The 24,764-nt window shown below is 37.9% G+C and overlaps 1 protein-coding gene across 1 annotated transcript; it reads left to right on the top strand.

Annotated features, from left to right (window-relative positions):
- The first annotated feature begins 5,532 nt into the window (after nt 1-5,532).
- has1 (hyaluronan synthase 1) lies at nt 5,533-16,659 on the top strand. Its single transcript, XM_036579799.1, has 5 exons — nt 5,533-5,575; nt 8,669-9,353; nt 12,214-12,439; nt 14,365-14,497; nt 15,558-16,659. The coding sequence occupies exons 2-5, from the start codon at nt 8,673-8,675 to the stop codon at nt 16,231-16,233; spliced, it is 1,716 nt and encodes a 571-aa protein (XP_036435692.1). The 5' UTR covers nt 5,533-5,575; nt 8,669-8,672; the 3' UTR covers nt 16,234-16,659.
- The last annotated feature ends 8,105 nt before the right edge of the window (nt 16,660-24,764 follow it).

The following is a 24,764-nucleotide window of genomic DNA, read 5'->3' as shown; positions in this document are numbered from 1 at the left end:
TAGTGATTCGTAGTCAGTAGTGTACATCATGTACTTAATTGCTGTAGTTTCTTCTTTTTAAGTAAATTTATTTTTTAGAAAGTATTTTCATTTTTGAAAGAAAGTAAAATACTTTCACTCAACTACATTTCACAGTAAAATGTCCTGTTTTTTACTCCACTACTTTCCGCAAGTAAAAAAAAACAAATGTAGATCTTCCATAATATACGAAAGAATATGATGGACTTTCACAAATAATTCAAACCAATCATAGTGCACTTTTCACCAAGCCCCTCCCCTAAATATAGAATGTTTAACCATGACTAGGCCAAAGAAACTCTGGCAAGGTTGCAGAACTGCCGTAATACAAGCACCCACAGTGATCCATCAACGTGTGGAGAAATAAAAAAAGATAAAGGATTCTTAACCGTCATACATCAGGCAACCAAAAATCACTGAACTCCTGAGAAATACAGTACACTGCAAAAATGGTATCTTGTCAAGCAAAATTATGTTCAATTTAGGCAAAAAATCAAACATTTCTCCTGCCAACCTTGTTGTAAGCTTAATTTAAAAGAATTTGTATTATTTCTAGACTTTTTTTTTACTTGTTTTAAGTGATTGTATTAAATAAAATGATCTCACTATATTGGCAGATAATCTTGCTTGATAATCTTGAAACCAGCAACGTTATCTGCCAGTATAGTGAGATAATTTTACTTAATAAAATGACCTAAAACAAGTAAAAAATCTGGTAATAAGTTAGATAGTCGTATAATAAGTGCACAACCATCTCAAAATGGGAAATGTTAAGATATATCGACTAGATTTAAGATCATTCCACTTGACAAGATACCATTTTTTGCAGTGTAGCACGCAAAAGTTTGAACACCCCTGCTCCAATGACGTGTTTTGTCATTGTGTCCTATACAGAGAACAAACTTAAATATGACATTTTTGTGGACAATTTCTATTTATTTGCTGAGCTCACCAATTTAGATGTTCTAGAACTTCTGCACAATACAGGATTTTTTCTCCCCCAATATTTTAAACTCAGCAAATAAACAGTAATTGTAAAACAGTAAAGTGTGTTCACTGTAGAGGATGTGTACTTACAGTCACTAAGAAAATCAACAAAATATAAAGTAATCTGATCAGAAGCACCCAAACTGTGCCTTTCTACCCACCTTATGTTCACTAGACGTTGCTGGGACTTCAATCCAGGAATCTGATTAGAACCAGGACTCATATTGACCAGTCCTTTTAATGTTTGTGTGCTGATATTGGATTAGATTCTTCGCTGTGACCTTACTAACAGCAACAGATCTAAGACTGGCTTCACGGTGAAACTTTCATGCAACTACTTGCAAGTTGTGAGTTGCCTGCAACATCATTTCCAGGCAACTTTACAGTTGTATGCAACTTATTCAGTTACTCCATCAATTAGCCAGATTCACAACTCGTACACCCTATTGTTCTCACTAGAAAGTCATCTGTTAGGTGTAATTTACATATTTGCCTCATTTTTATCGTCTCAATTTTTTATGGTTATGATTACCATTCTTTTTATCTATACATTTATATACCAATTCCTTGTTTCTACGCTCATTGTCCATTTTATCAGCTCCACTTACTGTATAGGTGCACTTTGTAGTTCTACAGTTACAGACTGTAGTCCATCTGTTTCTCTGCATACTTTGTTAGCCCCCTTTTACCCTGTTCTTCAGTGGTCAGGACCCCCATGGACCCTCACAAAGCAGGTGTTATTTGGGAGGTGGATCATTCTCAGCACTGCAGTAACACTGACGTGGTGGTGGTGTGTTAGTGCTCTGCTCTGTGAGGGTCCATGGGGGTCCTGACCACTGAAGAACAGGGTAAAAGGGGGCTAACAAAGTATGCAGAGAAACAGATGGACTACAGCCTGTAATTGTAGAACTACAAAGTGCACCTATATAGTAAGTGGAGCTGATAAAATGGACAATGAGCGTAGAAACAAGGAGGTAGTCATAATGTTATGCCTGATTGGTGTATATGTGGCTTTTATCTGTCTATTTGTCTATTTATACTAGATATTCTTACATTGGTTATCTTTACTGTATATTTCAGTTTTTATCTGTTGAGTGTATGTTAAGCCTACACTGTCCTAATGCATTCAGTGGTATATTCCATTGCAATACCTAAACATGTAATGCATTGAAACATACTGATAAGGCATATCTTCCTGAAATTCTTTTGTTAATGTGTTTCATGAACAACTGTCATTTAAATTAAAGTTCTGACAGTCTAAACATTTCTTTGTCTCTCACCGCCTGCTTCAGTCCACTGCTGCTCCCATAATCAGTTTGATCATCCTTCAAAAGAGCTCCATAGTGCTCAGACTAATGACTGATCATCACATTGATTTATCAGTCTACTAAGGCTTTAGCAGAGCTCAGTAACACTGAGATTAATAACTGATCATCACATTGATTTATCAGTCTACTCAGGCTTTAGCAGAGCTCAGTAACACTGAGATTAATAACTGATCATCACATTGATTTATCAGTCTACTCAGGCTTTAGCAGAGCTCAGTAACACTGAGATTAATAACTGATCACATTGATTTATCAGTCTACTCAGGCTTTAGCAGAGCTCAGTAACACTGAGATTAATAACTGATCATCACATTGATTTATCAGTCTACTCAGGCTTTAGCAGAGCTCAGTAACACTGAGATTAATAATTGATCATCATATTGATTTATCAGTCTACTCAGGCTTTAGCAGAGCTCAGTAACACTGAGATTAATAACTGATCATCACATTGATTTATCAGTCTACTCAGGCTTTAGCAGAGCTCAGTAACACTGAGATTAATAACTGATCATCACATTGATTTATCAGTCTACTCAGGCTTTAGCAGAGCTCAGTAACACTGAGATTAATAACTGATCACATTGATTTATCAGTCTACTCAGGCTTTAGCAGAGCTCAGTAACACTGAGATTAATAACTGATCATCACATTGATTTATCAGTCTACTCAGGCTTTAGCAGAGCTCAGTAACACTGAGATTAATAATTGATCATCATATTGATTTATCAGTCTACTCAGGCTTTAGCAGAGCTCAGTAACACTGAGATTAATAATTGATCATCATACTGATTTATCAGTCTACTCAGGCTTTAGCAGAGCTCAGGAACATTGAGATTAATAACTGATCATCACATTGATTTATCAGTCTACTCAGGCTTTAGCAGAGCTCAGTAACACTGAGATTAATAACTGATCATCACATTGATTTATCAGTCTACTCAGGCTTTAGCAGAGCTCAGTAACACTGAGATTAATAACTGATCATCACATTGATTTATCAGTCTACTCAGGCTTTAGCAGAGCTCAGTAACACAGATTAATAACTAATCATGTCATTGATTTATCTGTCCACTCAGGCTTTAGCAGAGCTCAGTAACACTGAGATTAATAACTGATCATCACATTGATTTATCAGTCTACTCAGGCTTTAGCAGAGCTCAGTAACACTGAGATTAATAACTGATCATCACATTGATTTATCAGTCTACTCAGGCTTCTAACAAGCATGTTTGCCACACACGATGTGCTGATTCTAAAATGGTTCATAAACAAGCATTGATGGTGTTTCTTTGAAGATTTTTTAGTGGGTAAGTATTCTACTGTATTCTGAATACTGATTTTACAAAATAGGACTGAATTCCTGGATTCCTGAAAATGTTTTCCCGATACCTGTATTCCATTACATCCCAACCCTGAATTAATATGACCTAAAACCTGTCGAGAAGACGAGAGTCCACAAGCGAGAACCAAGGATTCTGAAGGATCTGAAGAGATTTTATACAGAAGAATGACCTCAGAACCAGCATTCAGCCTAATGAGATAAGACTCTGGGTAATTCTGTGCAATTTTAGGTGAGTTTTGAACAATTAGAGTTCCATGCTTTATATATTTTAAGTAGCCTATGTAATCCTGATACATTTGTTCCATTACTCCCCAGGATTTGAGCAAACCCACGCCTGGTTAGTGGACAAAGAGCGGGTGGGGGGATTGTCATGGTGGAGTGCAAACCACCCTTGAGAAGGTTTGTTCTCAGTTACAATGGTGGTCTCACGTCAGCAGTTAGAGTGAGGTTATATGTTGGACTTGCTAAATGATCTTTTGTTCTAAAGGGGTATTGGCCAACATAGACAGACAGAAGAGAGGAGAGAGAGAAAAAGAAAGAGAGAAGGAGAAAGAAAGAAAAAAGAAAGAAAGACAGAAAAGAGAGAGATAACAAGAAAGAAAGAAAAAAGAGAGAAAGACAGAAAGAAAGAAAGAAAGAAAGAAATAACAATAAAGAGAGAAAGAGAAAGAAAGACAAAGAGAGAGAGAGAGCAAGACAGAGAAGGAGAAAGAAAGAAAGAAAGAAAGAGAGAGAGAAAGTAAGAGTGATAGAGACTAAGAAGGAAGAGAGCAAGGGAAGAGAAATAGAGAAAAAAGAAAAAGTCAAATAAGGAGAGATGGAGAGAGAGACAGGTGGAGAAAAAGAGAAAACTGAGGAAAACGGAGAGTGATAAAGAGAAAGAAAAGTGAGGGAGGGAGACAAAGAGAGAAAGAGGAAGAGAGATGGGGAGAGAAAGAAGAAGAAGAAGAAGATGACGATGATGATGATGATGATGAAGAAGAAAAAGAACAAGAACAAGAAGAAAGAGAGAAAAAGAAAGAAACATAAACAATGATCTGGGAGAGGGAGAGAGAGAGAGAAATGGAGAAAAAAGAGAAAAGGAAAGAAACAGACAATGAGATAGAGAGAGAAATAGAGAGAGAGACAAAGAGAAGAGAAGGAAAAAGAAAGAGGGGGAGGGATAAAGACAGAGAAACAGAGAGAGAGAGAGAGAGGGGGGGATGGACAGAGAAAGAAAGAAAGAAAGAAAGAAAATGAAAGAGACAGTAAGCGAAAGAGTGATAAAGAGTAAGAGGGAGAGAGCAAGGGAAGAGAAATAGAGAAAAAAAGCAAAAGTCAAATCAGGAGAGATGGAGAGAGAAAGAAGAAGAAGAAACAGAGAAAAAGAAAGAAACAGATAAACAATGGCTTTTATTTATCAAACGTCTTGTAGTAAAAACAGTGATCTGGGATCAGCTTATGATTTTATATAACACTGAATAAATTCCGTCACCTGATGAGACCTGATCTCAGATCAGCGCTCTCCGTCCGAGATGCTTCATAAGTGTGGGCCAATGAGAGGGAGAGAAAAGGAGAGTGTGTGAAGTAGATATGATCTATTAAACGCGTCGCTATATTTACTGTATGTTTTCATGTTCTTCTGCGTTTTGCCTATAAAACTGTGTCCTATAAACTCTAAGCGCAGACTGTGAATGTGAGTCTGAGACAGAGCGTGATCTGGGGGGGCACCGCCTTAAGGCGAGGGGTTTCACTCACTTAGTCATGGCGCGAGACACGAAAGCCTGACGTGAGGTCATTAAGGGGCTCGTTGCACATACAGGCGGACACAGCAGGTTATAAATGTGTCCAGCTTTGCGCAGAGTTCAACACTGAGAACGGCCTTAGACGCGCGTGAGGAAACTCAGCATCTCAAATAAAGGTAAACTGAGAAACTGCTTCTCTTCTCAGGTGATGATGATGATGATGATGAATGATGATGATGATGAATAATGATGGATGATGACAGTTTTGATCGCTCTGGAGGAATTCTGTGTTTGTTTATTCTTTCCGCGAGGAGTAGACAGGCTTAATTACGTCATAGGGGCAGCATTTAATTACAGTATCTTTTGAATGAATTGAATGAAAACATCTCTCACGCTACACAACAGTAAAGGAGTGTATTTCTTCACTGACTTTTGATGAGAAAAGGTGAATATTATAGTCTTATTTGTTTACCTGATGATTATTTAGTTTTGACAAAGCAGTAAAAGAGACTTAATTAATAATTTGTATTTATTATAAGACACTGTATTATTCCTACACTGTAAACTCCAATTAGTTGAGTTTGCTTTTAAAATTTATGCAAACGTATTGTTTTGAAAAAAATACTTAACAGATTTGCTTAGATAACTTTATATCTGAGTTATATTTACTTTCTAATTTTCATTGATCCACATTTCTACAGCAAGTAAAGTTAACTCTTAAACGGCGTCCACTGACCTGGCAGTGCTTATTCACGTCCTCCTTACTTTTGAATTATTATGGTTAACTTCAATCTAATTCTTCCTTGTCTAAACTATTGGCATCAATTAAATCAGCTCCATTATATTAAATGGACTGACTTGTACAGTAAGGGATAAATGGCTTAGATAAGACTCTAATAGTTTAAAGATGCAGTGTGTAAGATTTAGCGGGGATCTATTAGCAGAAATGGAATGTAGTATATGTGTTTATGTTATGTTATCTTAGAAATTTAGCTTAGAATGAGCCCTTCACATCTACATAGGGAGCGGCTCCTCTTCCGACAGAGGTTGGGCCACCATGCTGCTAGGGTAACCCAGAATGGACAAACCAAACACCGGCTCTAGAGAGCGCCTTTGTGCTTTTTATGTTGAAATCGCAGCTTGAGTTTGGTGGCGCTAAAGCACCGGTTGGGAGACGTAGAAAGAAGAAGAATCAGTGGTTGCTGTCGGTGCTGGCTGACCATTTTGTGTTGTGAGAAGTTTGAGAACCCAAATTTTGACTTATAATCTAGCACAAGAAAAAGGCAAGGGAGGGTGAATCTTCACCATCGAAGAAACGAATATGTGAAGAAGCAAAATCCTACACACTGCACCTTTAATGCATACTCCGGTCAGGCATAACATTATGACCACCTCCTTGTTTCTACGCTCATTGTCCATTTTATCAGCTCCACTTACTATATAGGTGCACTTTGTAGTTCTACAGTTACAGACTGTAGTCCATCTGTTTCTCTACATACTTTGTTAGCCCCCTTTTACCCTGTTCTTCAGTGGTCGGGACCCCCATGGACCCTCACAGAGCAGGTACTATTTGGGTGCTGGATCATTCTCAGCACTGTAGTAACACTGACGTGGTGGTGGTGTGTTAGTAGTGTGTGTTGTGCTGGTACGAGTGGATCAGACACAGCAGTGCTGCTGAAAACTTAAATTGAAAAACTTACACCGATTGAAAGAATCGTTAGAATTAGGTTGAACCGACGAGCCGTTTTTTACAGTGTAATTATCACCGTCAGCCATCCCTGATTAGCTGAAGGAGGTGTGCTAGATATGAGTTGAAAGTAAAACCTGCATTATTTCTCTAGGAGGAGGGCTGATCTAAACAAAGCCATTCAGAGTGGTTTGGTGTGAAATGCTCCCTTCTAGACAAACTTAATGAGTCAGAATTGTTCACAGTGGTGATAACAGCAACCAGATGTCTGAAGCATCCTTTTAACGCCTCCAAGAGGTGCCTCACAGAAAGTTATTAAGGATACTCTTCCTGATGCCTGAGACATTATTTTGTACCTCGAAAGAGTCAAGGGTCTGATTCATCCTCGCTTCACTCGCAAGGAAAAACAGTGTGAAAAGCACAAGGGAAACACACAAACTCTGCTAGCTCTGTTAGCCAAGTTCTCTTTTGTTTAAAAACTATCCAACCTATAATTTTAATAAGAAGCTAAGTTGGCTTCCTATTTGCCAGCTTCTCAATCAATTTTTTTCTGTTCCATCTTAAACAGCGCAGCAGTTACGTTCTGATGCCTGAGGCATTATAATAGTAACTGCTGCACCATTTAAAGTGGAACAGTAGACATTTTTACAAGATGCCAACTTCAGCTTTGTAGTTTTAATGCTGGTATTATCTTTTGATAAAATGATTTAAGCTATCAAAATATCCTACCTAAAGTTTTAGATATGGAGCTACCTATAAATATGCACTACAGTAGGACATATTGACAAAGACTGGCCCACTGGGAAAATTCCTGAACTTCCCGGTAGCCAGTCGGCGTCTGTTGTTAACAGTTCATGGTAAAACTACAATAAATTACTGGCTACTAGTTGCATTACTTCCCCAGTAATTTACTGCACTATATTGACCTCTTAATGGTCAGGGCCCACCGGTGGGCCCAAAGTTTTATTACACACTTCTATAACCCTAGAATAACGAGGACAGCAAGATTACTGTGATGTAGCTGCTGTACACTTACAGTAATAAGCTAAATGCTAAATGTAAATGTAAAACTAATAGTAGCCAGTGATGTACTGTAAATTTACATCTGAACAAAAGACTTATGCCAAATCTTTAAATATGTACATATAAAAAAAAAGCAAAGTAAAAGATAAACTAAAATAAAGACAACGTCAATGAACATATGTATTCACCATGTTTTGCACTGTTTGTGCACAGAATAGCTCAAATTGTACATAGTTTAACTTTGCCTATAATTTACACAAATATGTCCAATATTTGAAAAAAAAATTAAGATGGGTTAAATTGACAATAACATTATGAAAACAATATTTCACTGTGAAAAATTGTGAAATTGATAGTGTATCATGACCCCTGGTTCCTATCACCGCCACTGTAAAGAAATCTGAATCGGTAGATTCTCAATGAACTATTTCACTATTTCATCAAACCACTCTGAATGATTTTTGTTTTTCTAATAAATGTAGAATATGCAGGAATGTTGAAAAATCAGTGAAATTCGCCTTTAACATAACCATTCTACATGATGTTTGATTTACTTCAGGAATATGGAAATCAAACCACTTTTCAGGAGGCTTGGCTCGGTGGTCCGGGCCTTCTTCACCTTCCTCTTCGCCCTGGTGGTGCTTGGAGTGGTAATGTGGGCTTACATTAGTGGCATTCCAATCGTCTCTTCTCCATACGGTATCATCTCCTTTGGCTTCTATGGTCTCCTGCTTAGTCTCCACCTGCTGATCCAGAGCATGTTTGCCTTTGTGGAGCACCGGCGGATGCGGGCCCGACGCGAACCCTGCTCCTACACCAAGACTATTGGCTTCACCATCTCTGCTTACCAGGAAGACCCCGTGTACTTGCGGGAATGCTTGCAGTCGGTCAGGGCGCTCCAGTATCCTGCTGAGCTTTTCCGAATCATCATGGTGGTGGACGGGAACTCAGAAGACGACCGCTACATGATGGAGATGTTCCGGGAGGTCTTTGCTGACCAGGATCCTGGCTGCTACGTGTGGCGGAACAATTACCACACGTGGGACCCAAAAGCTCAGCAGGGGCAGGCAGCCAGCCCGTGGGGCGATGCGGGAACAGGGTTTGAGGAGGACCCTCAGCGCAGGGAGGTGGAGGAGCTGATCAGTAGCAAGAGATGTGTTTGCATCATGCAAAAGTGGGGAGGCAAGAGAGAAGTGATGTACACGGCCTTCAAAGCACTAGGACCATCAGTGGACTACATACAGGTACACAGACACTTTTACAAAATAAAAGCCCCTACATCAACTTCTTTAAATTTAAAAATGTTTACAAATATTAACAAAAAAACTGCATAATTAAATCCCTGTCATCAACAGTCATTCAAAGCGGTTTGATGTGAAATGCTCCATTCTAGAGAAACCAATTTAGAATTGTTCACAAAGTTGGTTATAGGAACGAGACGTCTGATGAGTTTCATGTTTCTAAAAGCGACCTTACAGAAAGCTGTTACACAAAGTGGATATAAGTATGCTGCCTGATGCCTTTATGATTGTTTTGATATATGATTTTGGCCTAAAACATTTTGCTCCATTCTTTGCTCCAAAGAAAATAAGTTGATGAAGTTACTTCCTGTGTAAGTACAGATGGATGATGTTAAATCTTGATGAATGATGCTTAGAAGACAATTCTGACTGTTTCAGAGAGATATTGCAAAAAAAGCGAGTGTTTACATTTAACCCCTTAACCCTCTGTTGCACGATGTTGCCTCAGGGCAACAAACTCATTTGCCTCACTTAACAGTAACACTATACATATTTAAAGACAACGATAGGGTTAACAACAAAGGGAAGAGTTTAAGTAAGTCAATAAAAAGCATGTACCCTGGTCAAACTATCTCTTAGTGGGCACATTTAAACCTCTTTTTAAACATTCAGTATCAACTGTTTTTTTGTTATGAGAATTTGCAGAAATATATTTGTTGCCTAGATGCAACACTGTGGAGTGGATTTAGCCAGTCGCAAGCCAGATCTCACCACTCCAGGAACAACGGCTCTATATCGTTTCTTCCCATTGTCGCACAATGTTGCTTCAAGGCAACATACTCCAAAGGACCCCTGAACACATTTTTTTTATGTTTTTAAATTTAATAATCAAGTCTGAAAAAATAAACCAAGGACCACTTAATGGAAGAAAAGTGAATTGAATCTAATTTTTTGATTGCTCTCACAATGCTTGCAGTAGAAGGTTAACAAGCCATGGGCCCAAAGTTTTATTACACGTTTCTCTAACTTAAGAATAGCTCCCTTAGTTTGCATCGAAGTCCCTGTAGTTACTGAACAATAAGCCTGGATTGTTAAGGGGTTAAGGAAGGCATTTCTTACACTACACCATAATAAGATAAAGGACTTATTTTTATTGACGTTTTACATCAGAAAAGATAATTACATCTTTTAGGTGTTAGGTGTTGACATGAATGGTTTAGTACACGTAACTGTATGAATGAAACATCTGCTAATCAGATGCTGTATTCTAGAGATAGGGACTCAAGTTAGCGACTCAGACTCGCCCTTAAATGACTCAGACTTGAGACTTACGACTCGTGAGATCACCCTGAAAACTGATCTGATTGGGACTGCCAACGTAAACGCAGTAAATGAATAAAATCTTTCATTCAAACGTTGCTAAGGTCAAACACAGTATTACTGCAATGCCATTCTCTTTTATCTTATGGTGGCATCGGGTTTGATGAAGCTTCAAATATTGAGCCTATCTCTGTAGTTGCTGAGCCAGACATGATCTCAGAATGAGAATACACGTCTGGGCAATACTTGTTAGACTTTTGGTGATGGATTGTGTCCGAATTTGCTGCTAACAAGGGTACATCCCATCTAAAACCGGCCCACAAACATAACAAGCCAACTAGCCAAACGCTAATGTTAGCTAATGGAATTATTTTTCATTTGCTGAAAAAATCTTTTCCAACTTTTGCTGGTAGCTGGTTTTAGATGATCGAAGTGGGTCTTTGAGGGTCTAGGTGGTTGACCAGCTGGACATCTGGCTTGACCAGACAAAACATACCCTATGCTGGACTGCTACGCTAATGCTCACACTTCTTTCGAGTTCTAACATTTTATTTTATAGTAAAAACAACCCAAAAAATAGAAGAAAGAAGAATAACACTTAACCAGCTATGGTAGAATAGCATATCTTGTTGAAAGTATGTTTTGATTTGAGTTTGTTGATTTAGCTGGTCCGCCAACATGACCAGCCTACTGTGTACTAGCTTGGTCACGCTGGTCAATTAGCTTGATCATGCTCGTCATGCTGGTCAACCAGCTTGGTCAATCTTGTCATTCTGCTCGTACAGCTAAACCATCAACTCAAACGAAAACATACCTTTTGCTGGTCAACACCCATTAACATGCTTACTGGAATGTTCTGGGGGACTTGCTAACTTATCAATGGCAGGCTTGTTGTCCATCAGACAATGCTGATTAGCAAACAACTGCCCTGCATTTTTAGTGCCACCTTTTAAGTGCCACCTCAAATTTCACACTGTTTGTTCTTACTTATGTTCGTACAAACACTGTACCCAAGTGTTCTCATTACAAGATCACATCTAGCCTCTATAATGGACAGAACGAAGCGCTACAACTTGAAAAGGATGGATTAGTTTGGATAGCAGGTATTCTAGTTAGCATGAGAGCGATGTTGAACCTGACATGTGATTTGTAAACATCTCTTCTGCATTCTCATACAACATAAAAATAATTATCCTAGTTGGAAGCAGCACCAGCGGAAATCCACAACAATGGCTTCGCAACACCTTAGCAATCACCTGGGACACACTGGCAATGGCCTAGCAACACCTTAGCAACCACAATAGGTACAAAATCTTAGCAACCACCTGGGATACCATAGCAACAGCCTAACAGTAACTTAGCAAGCCCCTGGGATACCATAGCAATGGCCTAGTAACACCTCAGCAACCACCTGGGAGTCCATAGCAACAGCAAGTTAATTACCAGATCATTTCTTTACTAGAAGTGAATCCATGTGTGATACTAATTGTCTCTAATGCAGGGATGTTCCTTTATCCTCTCCACTGTTTTTCTTTCCTCTCAGGTTTGTGACTCAGACACTAAGCTGGACCCTTTGGCCACAGTAGAGCTGGTTAAGGTGCTTGAGAGTAACCCCAAGTACGGTGCAGTAGGTGGTGATGTAATGATCCTCAACTTGAAGGACTCCTACATCAGCTTCATGAGCAGCCTGCGGTACTGGATGGCCTTCAACATCGAGAGGTCCTGCCAGTCATTCTTTGACTGCGTCTCTTGTATCAGTGGCCCCTTAGGTAAATGAGAAGCATTCGTTCATTTGAACTTTGTCCCTAAACAGTGCCAACTGCAAGAATAACCTAGCATTTAATAAACCGATTGACCTTAAAAACACCTAAAATAGAAACCTGTCCAAGTCAGAGTCAAGTGGTTTCTCAGTTCTGTCTAGAGCCAAGGTAATTACTGTTTGGAGAACTCTTTCAGAACATAAGCAAGATTCTAGGCCTGTTTCCCAGACATGGATTACGTTTAAGCCTGGACTAAAAAAATTCCCAGTGATGATTCACTGTGTAAATTCAGTGAAAGACTAGGCTTAATCCACGTCCGGGAAACTCTCTCATAGAGATTAGGTTAAATTTTCTTTTAACTCCTTAAGGTCAATTAAACGCAAGTTATGATGCATTTTTCTTCTGTGACGTACTTGTGATATCAAGGAGGGTCTCTGAGCTGAGAAGGATGTGAAACATGATCTATTTGGTTAATATTATTTTTCCCTGCCTCCTGGTACGTTGTGATATGGTCAAACCATTTTCAAGCGAGGGAAAAGTTAAAGCTTCGATCAAAGATTATGTGAAAACTGTAATTATATCTTTTAAATAATATGATGGATCACGATCATGGACACAAACTAACAAGGCAAAGCAAAGGTCAGTTGTGTAGGTGGTACGTGGACACCTGACCATCACACTTAAGTGAGGTTTTTTGACATCCCATTCCATTTATATGGAGTTGCCCCACTTTCCAGCTATAACAGCCTCTGCTGTTTTTGTGCCCATTCTGTCAAAAGAGCTTTTGTGAGATTAGACACTAGTGTTCCAATTCATCCCAAAGGTGTTCAGTGGGGCTGAGGGCAGTGCTCTGTGCAGGCCACTGGAGATCCTCCACACCAAACCCATCAACCAATGTCTTTACAGTCCCTGCATTGTACAGAGAGGCACTGGAAACAGGGAAGGGCCTTCCCCAAACTGTTGCCACAAAATTAGAATAGCATATAATTGTCTAAAATGTCTTTGTATTAGCATTCCCCTTCATTGAGACTAAGGCCTGAAACATACTTCACGCAAAGGTGCGAATGCAGATGGTTCGCACTATGCAGACGGGGTTTCACGCGTAGTTGCGTTCAAAAACGTGTCATGATTCATTTCATAACGCGACGCAAGCGTGAGCTGCATTCTGAGCGTTACAGCAAGGGGCGCTATAGCGACAGCCAAGCCTGACCGAGCGCTCTTGTACCACCAGTGCAGTTCAACTGCCATAGCAGACGAGCAGTTGACTCTCGCGCAAAGATGGCATAAAAATATGATTAATTATCGCATTTCCAATCCAAGAGGAGAGGTAAAGCAGCTCACTCTCCTCTACTGTCCACGTTTAGCGGTTTAGGCTGTTGGAATAATCCCTGCTCTATTGTCCCCTTCAGTACTGAGTGTTTCCACCAATTCTCCAGTGGGAGCATGCTTTAGACCCCTCCAGCTGACACTTGGCATTGCACATAGTGATCTTAGACTTGTGTGCAGCTGCTTGACCATTGAAACCTATTTCATGAAGCTCATAGTTCTTGTGCTTATATTGCTTTCAGAGGCAGTTTGGATCTCTGTAAGAAGTGATACAACAGAAGATTTTCAGTTTTTATGTGCTCTATGAGTTTGCCTGGTCTACTGCTTCATAGCTGAGCATGATTCAAGTCACTGAGCTCTTCTGTGGAACAGCCCATTCCACTGCCAGTGTTTGTCTATGGAGATTGCTTGGCTTTGTGCTTGATTTTATACACCTGTTAGCAATTGGTGTGGCTGAAACACCTGAACTCAGTAATTAGGAGAGGTGTCCACATATATTTGGCTATATAGTAGATGTGCCATACTATATCTGAGATTCACTTTTATTTGCTGGAAAATATGATTTATTAATAGCAATACTAACTCAGTTTGCTCCCTCTGTGCTTCAGGTCTGTATAGAAATGACCTCTTACAGCAGTTTCTGGAGGATTGGTACAACCAGAAGTTTCTTGGAACACACTGCACTTTTGGAGACGATCGCCATCTCACCAATCGCATGCTGAGCATAGGCTACGCCACCAAGTGAGTTCTGCCCTTTGGCTTTTGACACTACAAGTGAACCCACCTAGAACTGTGAAGAATGTGTGACATAATAAACATCACCACTCTTTCAAATGACATTTTGCTGTAAAATGCACCAAAAATGTGTCATGTGTCACCTTTCACCTACTTTTCATATCATTAGCTAAAGTGGGTGGTAACTAGTTCCATGTACTCCAGTACATTTTTATGGATTTGTATTTTTCTGAGTATTTTTCAGTGATAATGTTTGTATTTGCCAACTCTACTTTATACTTAGTTCCACTTTATCCATTTACACCGAGTTCCTAATTCTAATTTCTTCTTTTTGGATTCAATTTCATTCTGTTCTCTTGGTTTAGCACTTACACTGCTTTGCTAACGCTCACTTTCAAGCTTTAGCATTTTATTTCAGGCCAAAAGGATCCCAGAAATTTGAAGAATAGAAAAATAGTGCCTGACAAACAGTTACTATGCTAATAGATGTTGGATGTAGTAAGAGAATCCACTGGAGTTCTGTAGAAAATAAGTGTTCTTAAATGGTTCTTGGTTTAGCCATACATTTAAGTAAAACCTTTAACTTTTGGTCTAGAACTTTTAGACTATGTTGAAGGTTCTTCAAACCTTGTACAGATTCTTAACCCTCTTTAGAAAAAAAAATGGCACCTTCCTTTTGAAGTGTATACTTTCACCTCTACTTTACTGGGCTACTAAGTTGGTCAACCATCTGAGTTTTGGCTCTATCGTGAGGAAGTTGTGGGTTCAAGACCCAATGGTTTCACTGAAAGTCCACCACTCAATGCCATGCTAGCTATGCAGGCATCTGTTAGCTAAGGTAATAGAATTGGCAGTTAACTTTCACCACCAAGCACGTTGAGCTATCTGAGTTTAATGTCAATTAAAGGTTTTTCCTAGAGCTGAATGTTCAAACTAAGAACCATTTCGAAACCCTTGTTTTCCAAAGTGTAGGCTACACTACCCCCCTCTGTTCCTATTCAAAATTGTCTGTAATTATTCTTACCAAGAATGGAGGTCTGACCACTCATCGTCTTGCTTTGGTCAGGTACACAGCTCGCTCGAAGTGCTACACGGAGACACCAGCCCAGTTCCTCCGGTGGTTAAACCAGCAGACCCGATGGACCAAGTCCTACTTCCGCGAGTGGCTCTACAATGCGATGTGGTGGCACAAGCATCACCTTTGGATGACCTACGAGTCCATCGTATCCGGCATCTTCCCCTTCTTCGTCACGGCCACCATCGTCCGACTCTTCTGGTTGGGCACGCTGTGGGACGTCCTGTGGGTGCTCTGCTGTATTCAGCTGATCGGGCTAATCAAGGCAGCCTATGCTTGCATCCTGCGCGGGAAAGTGGTCATGGTCTTCATGTCCCTTTACTCTGCCCTCTACATGACCAGTCTCCTGCCTGCCAAGTACTTCGCCATCCTCACCATGAACAAGAGCAGCTGGGGGACTTCGGGCCGCCGCAAGATCGTGGGCAACTACATCCCCCTGCTGCCCCTGTCTGTGTGGGCGGCCATCTTGTTGAGCGGCTTGGTCTACACAATCTACAGGGAAAGCCAGCTGGACTGGACTACAGCCGCAAAGCAAGAGGAGATCAAGTTTTTGATCTTCGGTGCCGTGGCCTACGTCAGTTACTGGCTTATAATGTGCCTCCTCTACTGGGTGTGGTTTCGCAGACTGTGCCGAAAACGTTCGCAAAGTTACAGTGTGAGTGTGTAGTATAGTTTATTATTGTTTACAGGAACTTTTTTTTAATTTATTGCCTTGTGTACAGAATGTATCATATGTTTTATTTAAGATTTTTTAAAGTTTGTTGGATTGCTTAAAGCTGATCTACAAAGACTTTGTGCAAGCATGCTTTAAAGATATGCAAGATTGTGTATTCATACTGTATTCATGCATTTTGGCACTGTGCCCCCCTTGAAACTGATACATGCCCTTGTCCTCTTAATGTGCGAGGCATTCTATTCTTGGTTCAAAGAGAAATTCCACCAACTTGTGCATAATTAACTGGTTAAGAAGGTCATTTAGAGTGGTTTGATGTCCAGAATCGTTCACAATAGTGGTGATGGGAACCAGACATCTGAAGAGTTCAATGCCTCTACAAGCTACCTCACATGAAATCGTTGCAAGTATGCTCCCTGATGCCTGAGACATTTGTTTTGATGGAAGCTTGAGGCCTAAAACCTCATTTTTAAAGGCTGTTCATGGTGGAGTGGTATATATAGGATGTTGTAAGACTAAATATGTCTTTATCACAAAAATTACATATAAAAACTCATTGTAGACATCTTGACTCGATCTCGAGTTCCTCTCACCACCACTATAAAGAAACGTGAGTCGCTAAGTATCTCTACATGATTCACATCAAACCACTCTGAATGACTTTGTCTTAATCTCAAACATTGACCTATAAAGACGAGAGATTGAGTTCCCCTGTAACTAAGACAACCTCAAGCACTTATTTATAAGCAACAGACCACTAATAATGCCTGTGGCCAGATGAGACGCTTTCGTACTGGTGATGATACTGTTGTTAATCTAGTTCATCAGTTGCTGTTCATATAAAGTTTCATGTGGTTTTTAACTTTGAACTGTTTCAAACGAATTACAAGCACTTTGTGTGGACTGAAACTGCTGGAGTAGAATGTTGCACTTGGTTCTGTTCATTTGTTTGTATCTCTGTCTGCACTTGAATGTCTATTTATGCATATTTATTATGATAACGGAGCAAGAAACATCTGACAGGAAGTATCTTTTGGAAATGTGAACAAGCGAATTATTTTTAAAACGTGAGAATAAATTATTTTCCAGAGTAAAATGTGAAAAGTCATGTTTTTGTTCTAGGAGGCATTTTAGCCTTGTTTTTGTGCTTTAGACATAAACGAAGGCTCGAAAAACAAATTAAAGTCGTGTGCAAAAGTTTGGGAGCCCCTAGTCAAATGACGTTCTTCTACAGAGAAATAGCGTCTCTGCATTTTAAGGCAGTTATTGTTTATTTGCTGAATTTAAAATATCAGAGGGTAAAAAAGGAACATAAAATGAGGCCTGTGCACACAAGTTAGCGCACATTTAATATTTTATATTTATCGTTTTTTCCAATAAATTCAATTAAAAAAAAAAAACTGTTCAGTAAAATTTGTAGAAAATTTCCAGATTTAAGTTTCTCACTTTTTCACTCAAAATATGTTATTTGAACCCGGTGATTAAACCACTGCATACTGTACAATTAAGTAAGTTTACATGCACACAATTGTGCATGTGTGATTAAAAACGTGGATAACTGGTGCGGTTGCTGGTGATGGGGTGACGTGCATAGCTGCAGTTGCATAGCTGCGTACAGCTGTACGCAAGTGTGAAAAACAAGTCATTATTTTTAGAAATGAAGGCAATATTTTGAGAAAATAAGTTAATATTTTAAGATACTAAGTCAATATTTCAATGAAATAAGTCAGTATTTTAAAAAGGTCACTAATTTGAGGTGCTAAATCAATATTTCAAGAAAGTAGGTCAATATTGCAAGAAACTGTCATTATTTTTAGACAATAACTAAGACAATATTGTGAGAAAATAAGTCTCATAATTATTTCTTTATTTTTCATTGTATCATTGTTTCTAAAAAATAAGTAATTATGTCAAGAAAGTAAATCAGTACTTTGAGTATATAAGTCAATATTTTGACATTACTGTTGCCAGAAACAGTCAAAGAGAGGGGAGAATTTTTTTGGTGTTTTTCTTTCACCTCTGGTGGAAATGGGCTTCCATACATTGCAGATATTTTTGCCATTTTATTTTTCATGCCACTACAATATCACACAAATCTTCAGCCATGATGTTGATTGTTTTTTACATATAAAAGTCATTGCAGTCACTTATCAAAATCATATTAGATTGTACATCTGTACACAGTAGAGTGTAGAGTTTTAACTCAACCATTCATTTCATATAATACTGATTGAATATGGATACAACTAATTGGCCTGCATAGCACTTAGTGAACCAAAACTGACTGGATAACTGAACTGTCCATTAAAACGTAAAGTTATTTGAGTGGAAATGCAATATCATCTCAGTGATGGCAACCGTTGACTGTGTGGATTTGATTGATAACTGGTTATCTACCACACAGCATCACATCGACCATGCTAAGAAGTGTTTGCTCGGTGGGAAGGCCTACTTGACGTAGGATGTGTCACTGTGTGGTGGTTGATGAAACTGTACTGTGCTTTTAAACTGGGTGGAGTGCAATGTTTATATCTTTATTAGGGACAACAAAGAGCAGAAAACACATGCCTGTACTATTTTGAAATACATTGTTACAGATACTGACTGTAGCATTTGATTCTTGGGCCTTTTGGCACAGGCCTTCAATAGAGTGAGATAAGAGTATGGACAACATTGGCCGGGCTCATGTTTCGGTGAACTAAGATCTTAAATGGCCCATGACCAAACCGGGCTGTTTACATAATCATAGCTTAGCTAGAGTGGCACTTTTAATCAAATATCAAACCACTGGTGTCCATGTAAATGTGCATGTAGTTAATATTGCTAATTCCCTTTAATTACCTTTCATTCAAATTAAGCTATGTGAGATACTTTAGGTGAAAAAGCAAAGAAAATAATGTCTATGCTGTAAATTAGTGATACTTATAATACCATTTATATATGATGTAAGCAATGCATGGATTATTGACACTTCTTCAACTAAACCACACTGATTCCTCATCATCCACCACCACCCACCATATACACTGAAGTCAATTCTACTTAGGATAAGGCTGTGCAAAATCAATAATGGTGGGGTCGCCCATTTCTGACCCATGGACTTTATATAGTAAATGATCGACCTTCAAGTAATTCAGGGGGTCTTATAGTGTTTGTACACTGGCTACATCACCTCATTGATGGATATGATGTTGATTTTTAGATAACTAATTAAAAAACAATTATAGTCATTCTGTTAGATTGTCCATTCCCAACAAGTTGAGTATTCCCAAAATATTGACTTAGTATGTTATAATAAAGACGTACATTCTTGAATTATTGACTTAGTATCTATCTATCTATCTATCTATCTATCTACATATATATATATATATATATATATATATATATATATATATATATATATATATATATATATATATATATAAACAAGTCAGTATTATTATTATTTTTTTAACTTAGGACCCTAAAACTTTTTCTTGGAATATTGACTTGCAAGGTCAGAATATTCACTTTTTTTCTCAAAATATTGAGTTAATAAGTTTAAGTTAAAATAATAACTTACTGTCTCAAATTATCAACATACTAAATCAGAATAATGACTTTTTATCCTGAAATAATTACTTCTTGTCAGTCACAAAATTTAATAATTCATTCAATAATTATTTTGAAATACTAAGTTAATATTTTAAGAAAATAAGTCATTATTTGGAAATACCAAGTTAATATTTCAAGAAAACAAGTCATTATTTTTTAGAAATTAAGGCAATATTTTGAGAAAATAAGTTATAAGAGGTGCTAAATCAATATTTCAAGAAAATAAGTCAATATTACAAGAAATTTTCATTATTTTTAGACAATAACTAAGATAATATTATGAGAAAATAAGTCAGTATTTCAAGACGCTAAGTGAATATTTTGAGACAATAAGTCATATTTTGAGATGCTAAGTCAATACTTAAAAAATCATCATTATTTGGAGATAATAAATCGATGTTTCAAGAAAGTAAATCAGTATTTTGAGAATGTAAGTGATTATTTTGAGAAAATGTCATTGTTTTGAGATGCTAAGTCTCAAAATGTTTGCAAAAATAAGTCATAGTTGTGAGATATTAAAATTTTATTTTTTAAAAATTATTATTTCATTATCCCAAAAGTATAGACTTAACTTCTTGACTTTCTTGACATAATTATTTCTTTATTTTTCATTGTATCATTATTTCCAAAAATATAAGTAATTATGTCAAGAAAGTAAGTCAATACTTTGAGTATATAAGTCAATATTTTGACATTACTGTTGCCAGAAACAGTCAAAGAGAGGGGAGAATTTTTTTGGTGTTTTTCTTTCACCTCTGGTGGAAATGGGCTTCCATACATTGCAGATATTTTTGCCATTTTATTTTTCCTGCCACTACAATATCACACAAATCTTCAGCCATGATGTTGATTTTTTTACATATAAAAAATCATTCCAGTCACTTATCAAAATCATATTAGATTGTACATCTGTACACAGTAGAGTGTAGAGTTTTAACTCAACCATTCATTTCATATAATACTGATTGAATATGGATACAACTAATTGGCCTGCATAGCACTTAGTGAACCAAAACTGACTGGATAACTGAACTGTCCATAAAAACATAAAGTTATTTGAGCGGAAATGCAATATCATCTCAGTGATGGCAACCGTTGACTGTGTGGATTTGATTGATAACTGGTTATCTACCACACAGCATCACATCGACCATGCTAAGAAGTGTTTGCTCAGTGGGAAGGCCTACTTGACGTAGGATGTGTCACTGTGTGGTGGTTGATTTTAGCTTTTAAACTGGGTGGAGTGCAATGTTTATATCTTCACTAGGGACAACAAAGAGCAGAAAACATATGCGTTGTACTATTATGAAATACATTGTTACAGATACTGACTGTATCATTTGGTTTGTTGACTTCTGCTGGCAAGCGTTGGGTTCTTGAAGAACAGGAGTGGAGACTTTGTCGAGGAAAAAGAAGTTTAATAACGCGCGTCTTCCCAACCAAGCAAGTCTAACTAAGCTTACAAAACGATGGACTTAAATAGTCCACCATGTAAACCACACCTTCTTGTTGTCCCTTTGTCTAAATGACCCAGACTTGATGGACAACTGCCTCTACCTTTGTAATTAAAATAGAGGTGTAAAGGGTAACAGGCATTTTCAAATTATGTCGAAAAACTGAAAAACGTCAAAAATGGAGACACAAGGTTTTCTTCTGACAACAGCGATATAACTACTACAAATGTTGGAGGAGAAAAGCTTCACATACAGTAAGTAATAGAAATTGTAAGTACACATTATGGCCAAAAGTATGTGGACACTGATGTTTGGCATTGCACATAATGACCTTACGTCACCTTACTTGTGTGCAGCTGCTCAGCCATGGAAACCCATTTCACAAAGCTCTCGACTCACGGTTCTTAGGCTGATGTTGCTTCCGAGAAATCTGTAGTGAGTGATGCAACATAGAACAGTCAAATGTCCATGGGCTATGCACATCAGCACTCAGCAGCCCCGCACTTTGAGTTTACGAGGACTACTGCTTGGAGGCTGAACTGTTGTTGTTCTTAGATGCTTCCATTTCATTATACTAGCACTTACAGTTGTCTAGGGCAGATCTAGCGGGGCAGAAATTTCAAGAACGGAGTTGTGGTGGCATCCTATAACAGTGCCAGCCTTAAAGTCACTGAGCTCTTCAGTATGACCAATTCTACTGCTAATGTTTGTCTATGGAGTTTGCATGACTATTTGCTTGATTGTATATCCCTTTAAGCAATGGATGTGGCTGAACTTACCTGAACACCTGAACACAATAATTATATCCACATACTTTTGGCCATAGAGTGTATATAGCTATGTTATATAACACTAACAAAGTATTTTGGTCTTTACATCTTTCTTGAACAAAACATTTCAAAAACTCTGGGTTAAAATGTTTATTTCAGTTAGTACAACACAATCTACCTCAGTGCTAAGCACACATAAAACTCTTAGTTAGCTGAACTTAAAATTTAAATGTAGTTTAAAATTTGTGGCTGACTTAAAGTTGTATGGAAATTGAACATCAAACAAATAGTAACATAAAACAATCTGTAGAGGGGGTCACCTCACCCTACCACCAACCCCCACTATCATCAAGCCAACAAGCGTGTTCCTCACTACTAACTCACATGGCAACAGTTAAAACCATCATTACAAATCTTACATCTTTCACAGTAAGCGTGAAAGGCCAATTAGGTCCACTGAGTCAAAGGTTATATAAACAAATCCAGGGTTAGGCTAAGTGCTCCTGTAAATCTGTCAGGGGGCCTCATATCATCATATGAACATCTGCTGCAACATGCCAAGAATGTTTACAGAAATGTTATGTAACAATGCAGATGGAAAGCAAGGTAACACTTTACTTGAAGGGTGTCTACATATCACATTCATAACATCTTACATAAACACTTCATAACATGTTCACGAACATTTAAATCAACATCCATAAAGCATACATGTTATGCATGATATTAATATGGACTACTATGTCATTTTGCTGAGAATTTTAAAAAAAAAAAAAACTATATTGTTTTCAGTGAATCGCCTCTTTATTTCTGGACAGCCAAAGTAAAAGACCTTGCTTTACCCTTTGGTCATTAAGCACTTTGACACGTTGTGTCTCTAATAACTGTGTAGTTACATGTGAACAACATTGTAACTACCAATGATTTAGTCACTGTTACAGATTGATTACAGAAGTACAACTTTTGTAATTACATATGTGTATCAACTTCAGTTTTGTCTCATGTAATTACACACATATATCTTGATAGTTGTAACAGCATATTGCTTCTTATGTAGTTAAACATAGGTAACAACATAAGTGTAATTACATTTGTAATCAGACAGGAAAAGCAGTTTTTTTCTGGTCTTTTCCAACAGTAAAAGGAAGTATGTACTGACTTATGAGAATATGCTGTTACAACTCCAAAGATACAACTGTGTAATTAAAAGAGGCAAAACTGAAGTTAATACAACTGTGTAATTACAGACGTTGTACTTCTGTAATCCATCTGTAACAGTGACTAAATCATTGGTAGTTACTTTGTTGTTGCATATGTTGTTCACATGTAACTACACAGTTATTAGAGACACTTAATATAAAGTGGGATCATTTGTTTCTTCTTAATCATTTGTATTTTGCCCCTCGTTATTCTTTCTCCTTTTTACTCTATGCCTTCTTTAAAATTTTAATGTGCCAAAGGGTTCATTCTAATTCTAACAGTCTATACATTTTTAAGAAAAATATAATTTATCCTAATTTTAAGTCTCTTGAGGTCAAATGCTAGCACTGTTATTCCAAGAATGAATTAATACTTAGGAGATTTTATTTTATTTTTAGTGTTTTTTTCTCACTTATGGTTTTGGAAAAGGCACAAGTATAATTGTGCATCACTTAATCGATAATCTTTAAGGCTAAATGTTGTACTGTTATCTCAAGGCTTAATAAATTCCATTTGTTATAATTGTCCACACCTCCAAAGTTCAGTCTTAAATGTTGGTTGCAGTTTCTGCTTCTCATGATCCAAGTAATCAAACACATTCAGTGATGTTGAGGTCTGGACTGTGGGGTGGTCAGTCCATTGTTCTCTGAACACCAGCAGCTTCTTTGATTATCTGTTTCCTTTTCTCAGTGAGGCTTCCTGACAGCTACACATCCTTTCAGACCCATAGTGCTGAGTCGTCTTCTCACAGTGGAAGGATGGACAAAAAACACCTGTGGATTTTTCCAGATCTAAAGCAGGTTGATTTTCTCCTCTCTCTAAAAGATGAAAGTGCTGTTTATCTGAAGGGACAGAGTTGATGGTCTCCTAGGTCTGTTGTTCGGTGTCCCATTTTCTTTTAATAACTTTTTGAACTCTAGTTTTGGACTGGAAAACTTTTTTTCCCCACTTTTTTCTTTGACCTTCCCCTCCCTTATGCAGGTGGATCATCTTATCATCTTATCATCCACTTCTTCTGAGGAAACATCGGTCACTCTTTATTTGGATGGCCCCCTATAAATGACCAATAGATACTTCAATTATTAACAAAGTTTATGGTGATAACAACATTGCAGTTAGGGTTAGATCAGGGGTCAACAAACTGAATGTTATTAAGAGTCATTTTGTCCTTTCAACAAAAATCAAACCAGTTTGGGAGCCACAGCGTTTTATGTCCATTTTATTGAAGTAATGTTTTACCATCTTGGCTGAAAATATGTCTTAATATGTACTGGATCATGTCCTGGTATAGACTAAACAATATAATATCAACAAAAACGCAGACTTACCTTCCTCTGCTTTAAGATTTCTTGGAAAATGGCTCTCAACATTAGATTTTTTTCGAGGCTGAAGTCAGATTTTTAATTTATAAGCTTTTTTCCCATTCCACCTTAAATGAATATAACTGCTGCCCCTTTTAAGGTGGAACAGGAAAATTCGAACAAGAAGCTGGCGCAAGAAAAGC

The sequence above is a fragment of the Colossoma macropomum genome, unplaced genomic scaffold (genome assembly GCF_904425465.1).
Source record: "Colossoma macropomum unplaced genomic scaffold, Colossoma_macropomum, whole genome shotgun sequence".
Taxonomy (NCBI): domain Eukaryota; kingdom Metazoa; phylum Chordata; class Actinopteri; order Characiformes; family Serrasalmidae; genus Colossoma; species Colossoma macropomum.
Note: the sequence above shows the minus strand (reverse complement) of the source record. Positions and strands in the feature narration are given on the sequence as shown.

What these genes read in the sequence shown, in the direction of transcription:
- has1 (XM_036579799.1), top strand. Translation starts at nt 8,673, where the DNA reads ATGGAAATCAAACCACTTTTCAGGAGGCTTGGCTCGGTGGTCCGGGCC. An exon ending in CATCAGTGGACTACATACAG is followed by an intron (nt 9,354 to 12,213) that starts GTACACAGACAC and finishes CTTTCCTCTCAG; the next exon opens with GTTTGTGACTCAGACACTAA. An exon ending in TTGTATCAGTGGCCCCTTAG is followed by an intron (nt 12,440 to 14,364) that starts GTAAATGAGAAG and finishes TCTGTGCTTCAG; the next exon opens with GTCTGTATAGAAATGACCTC.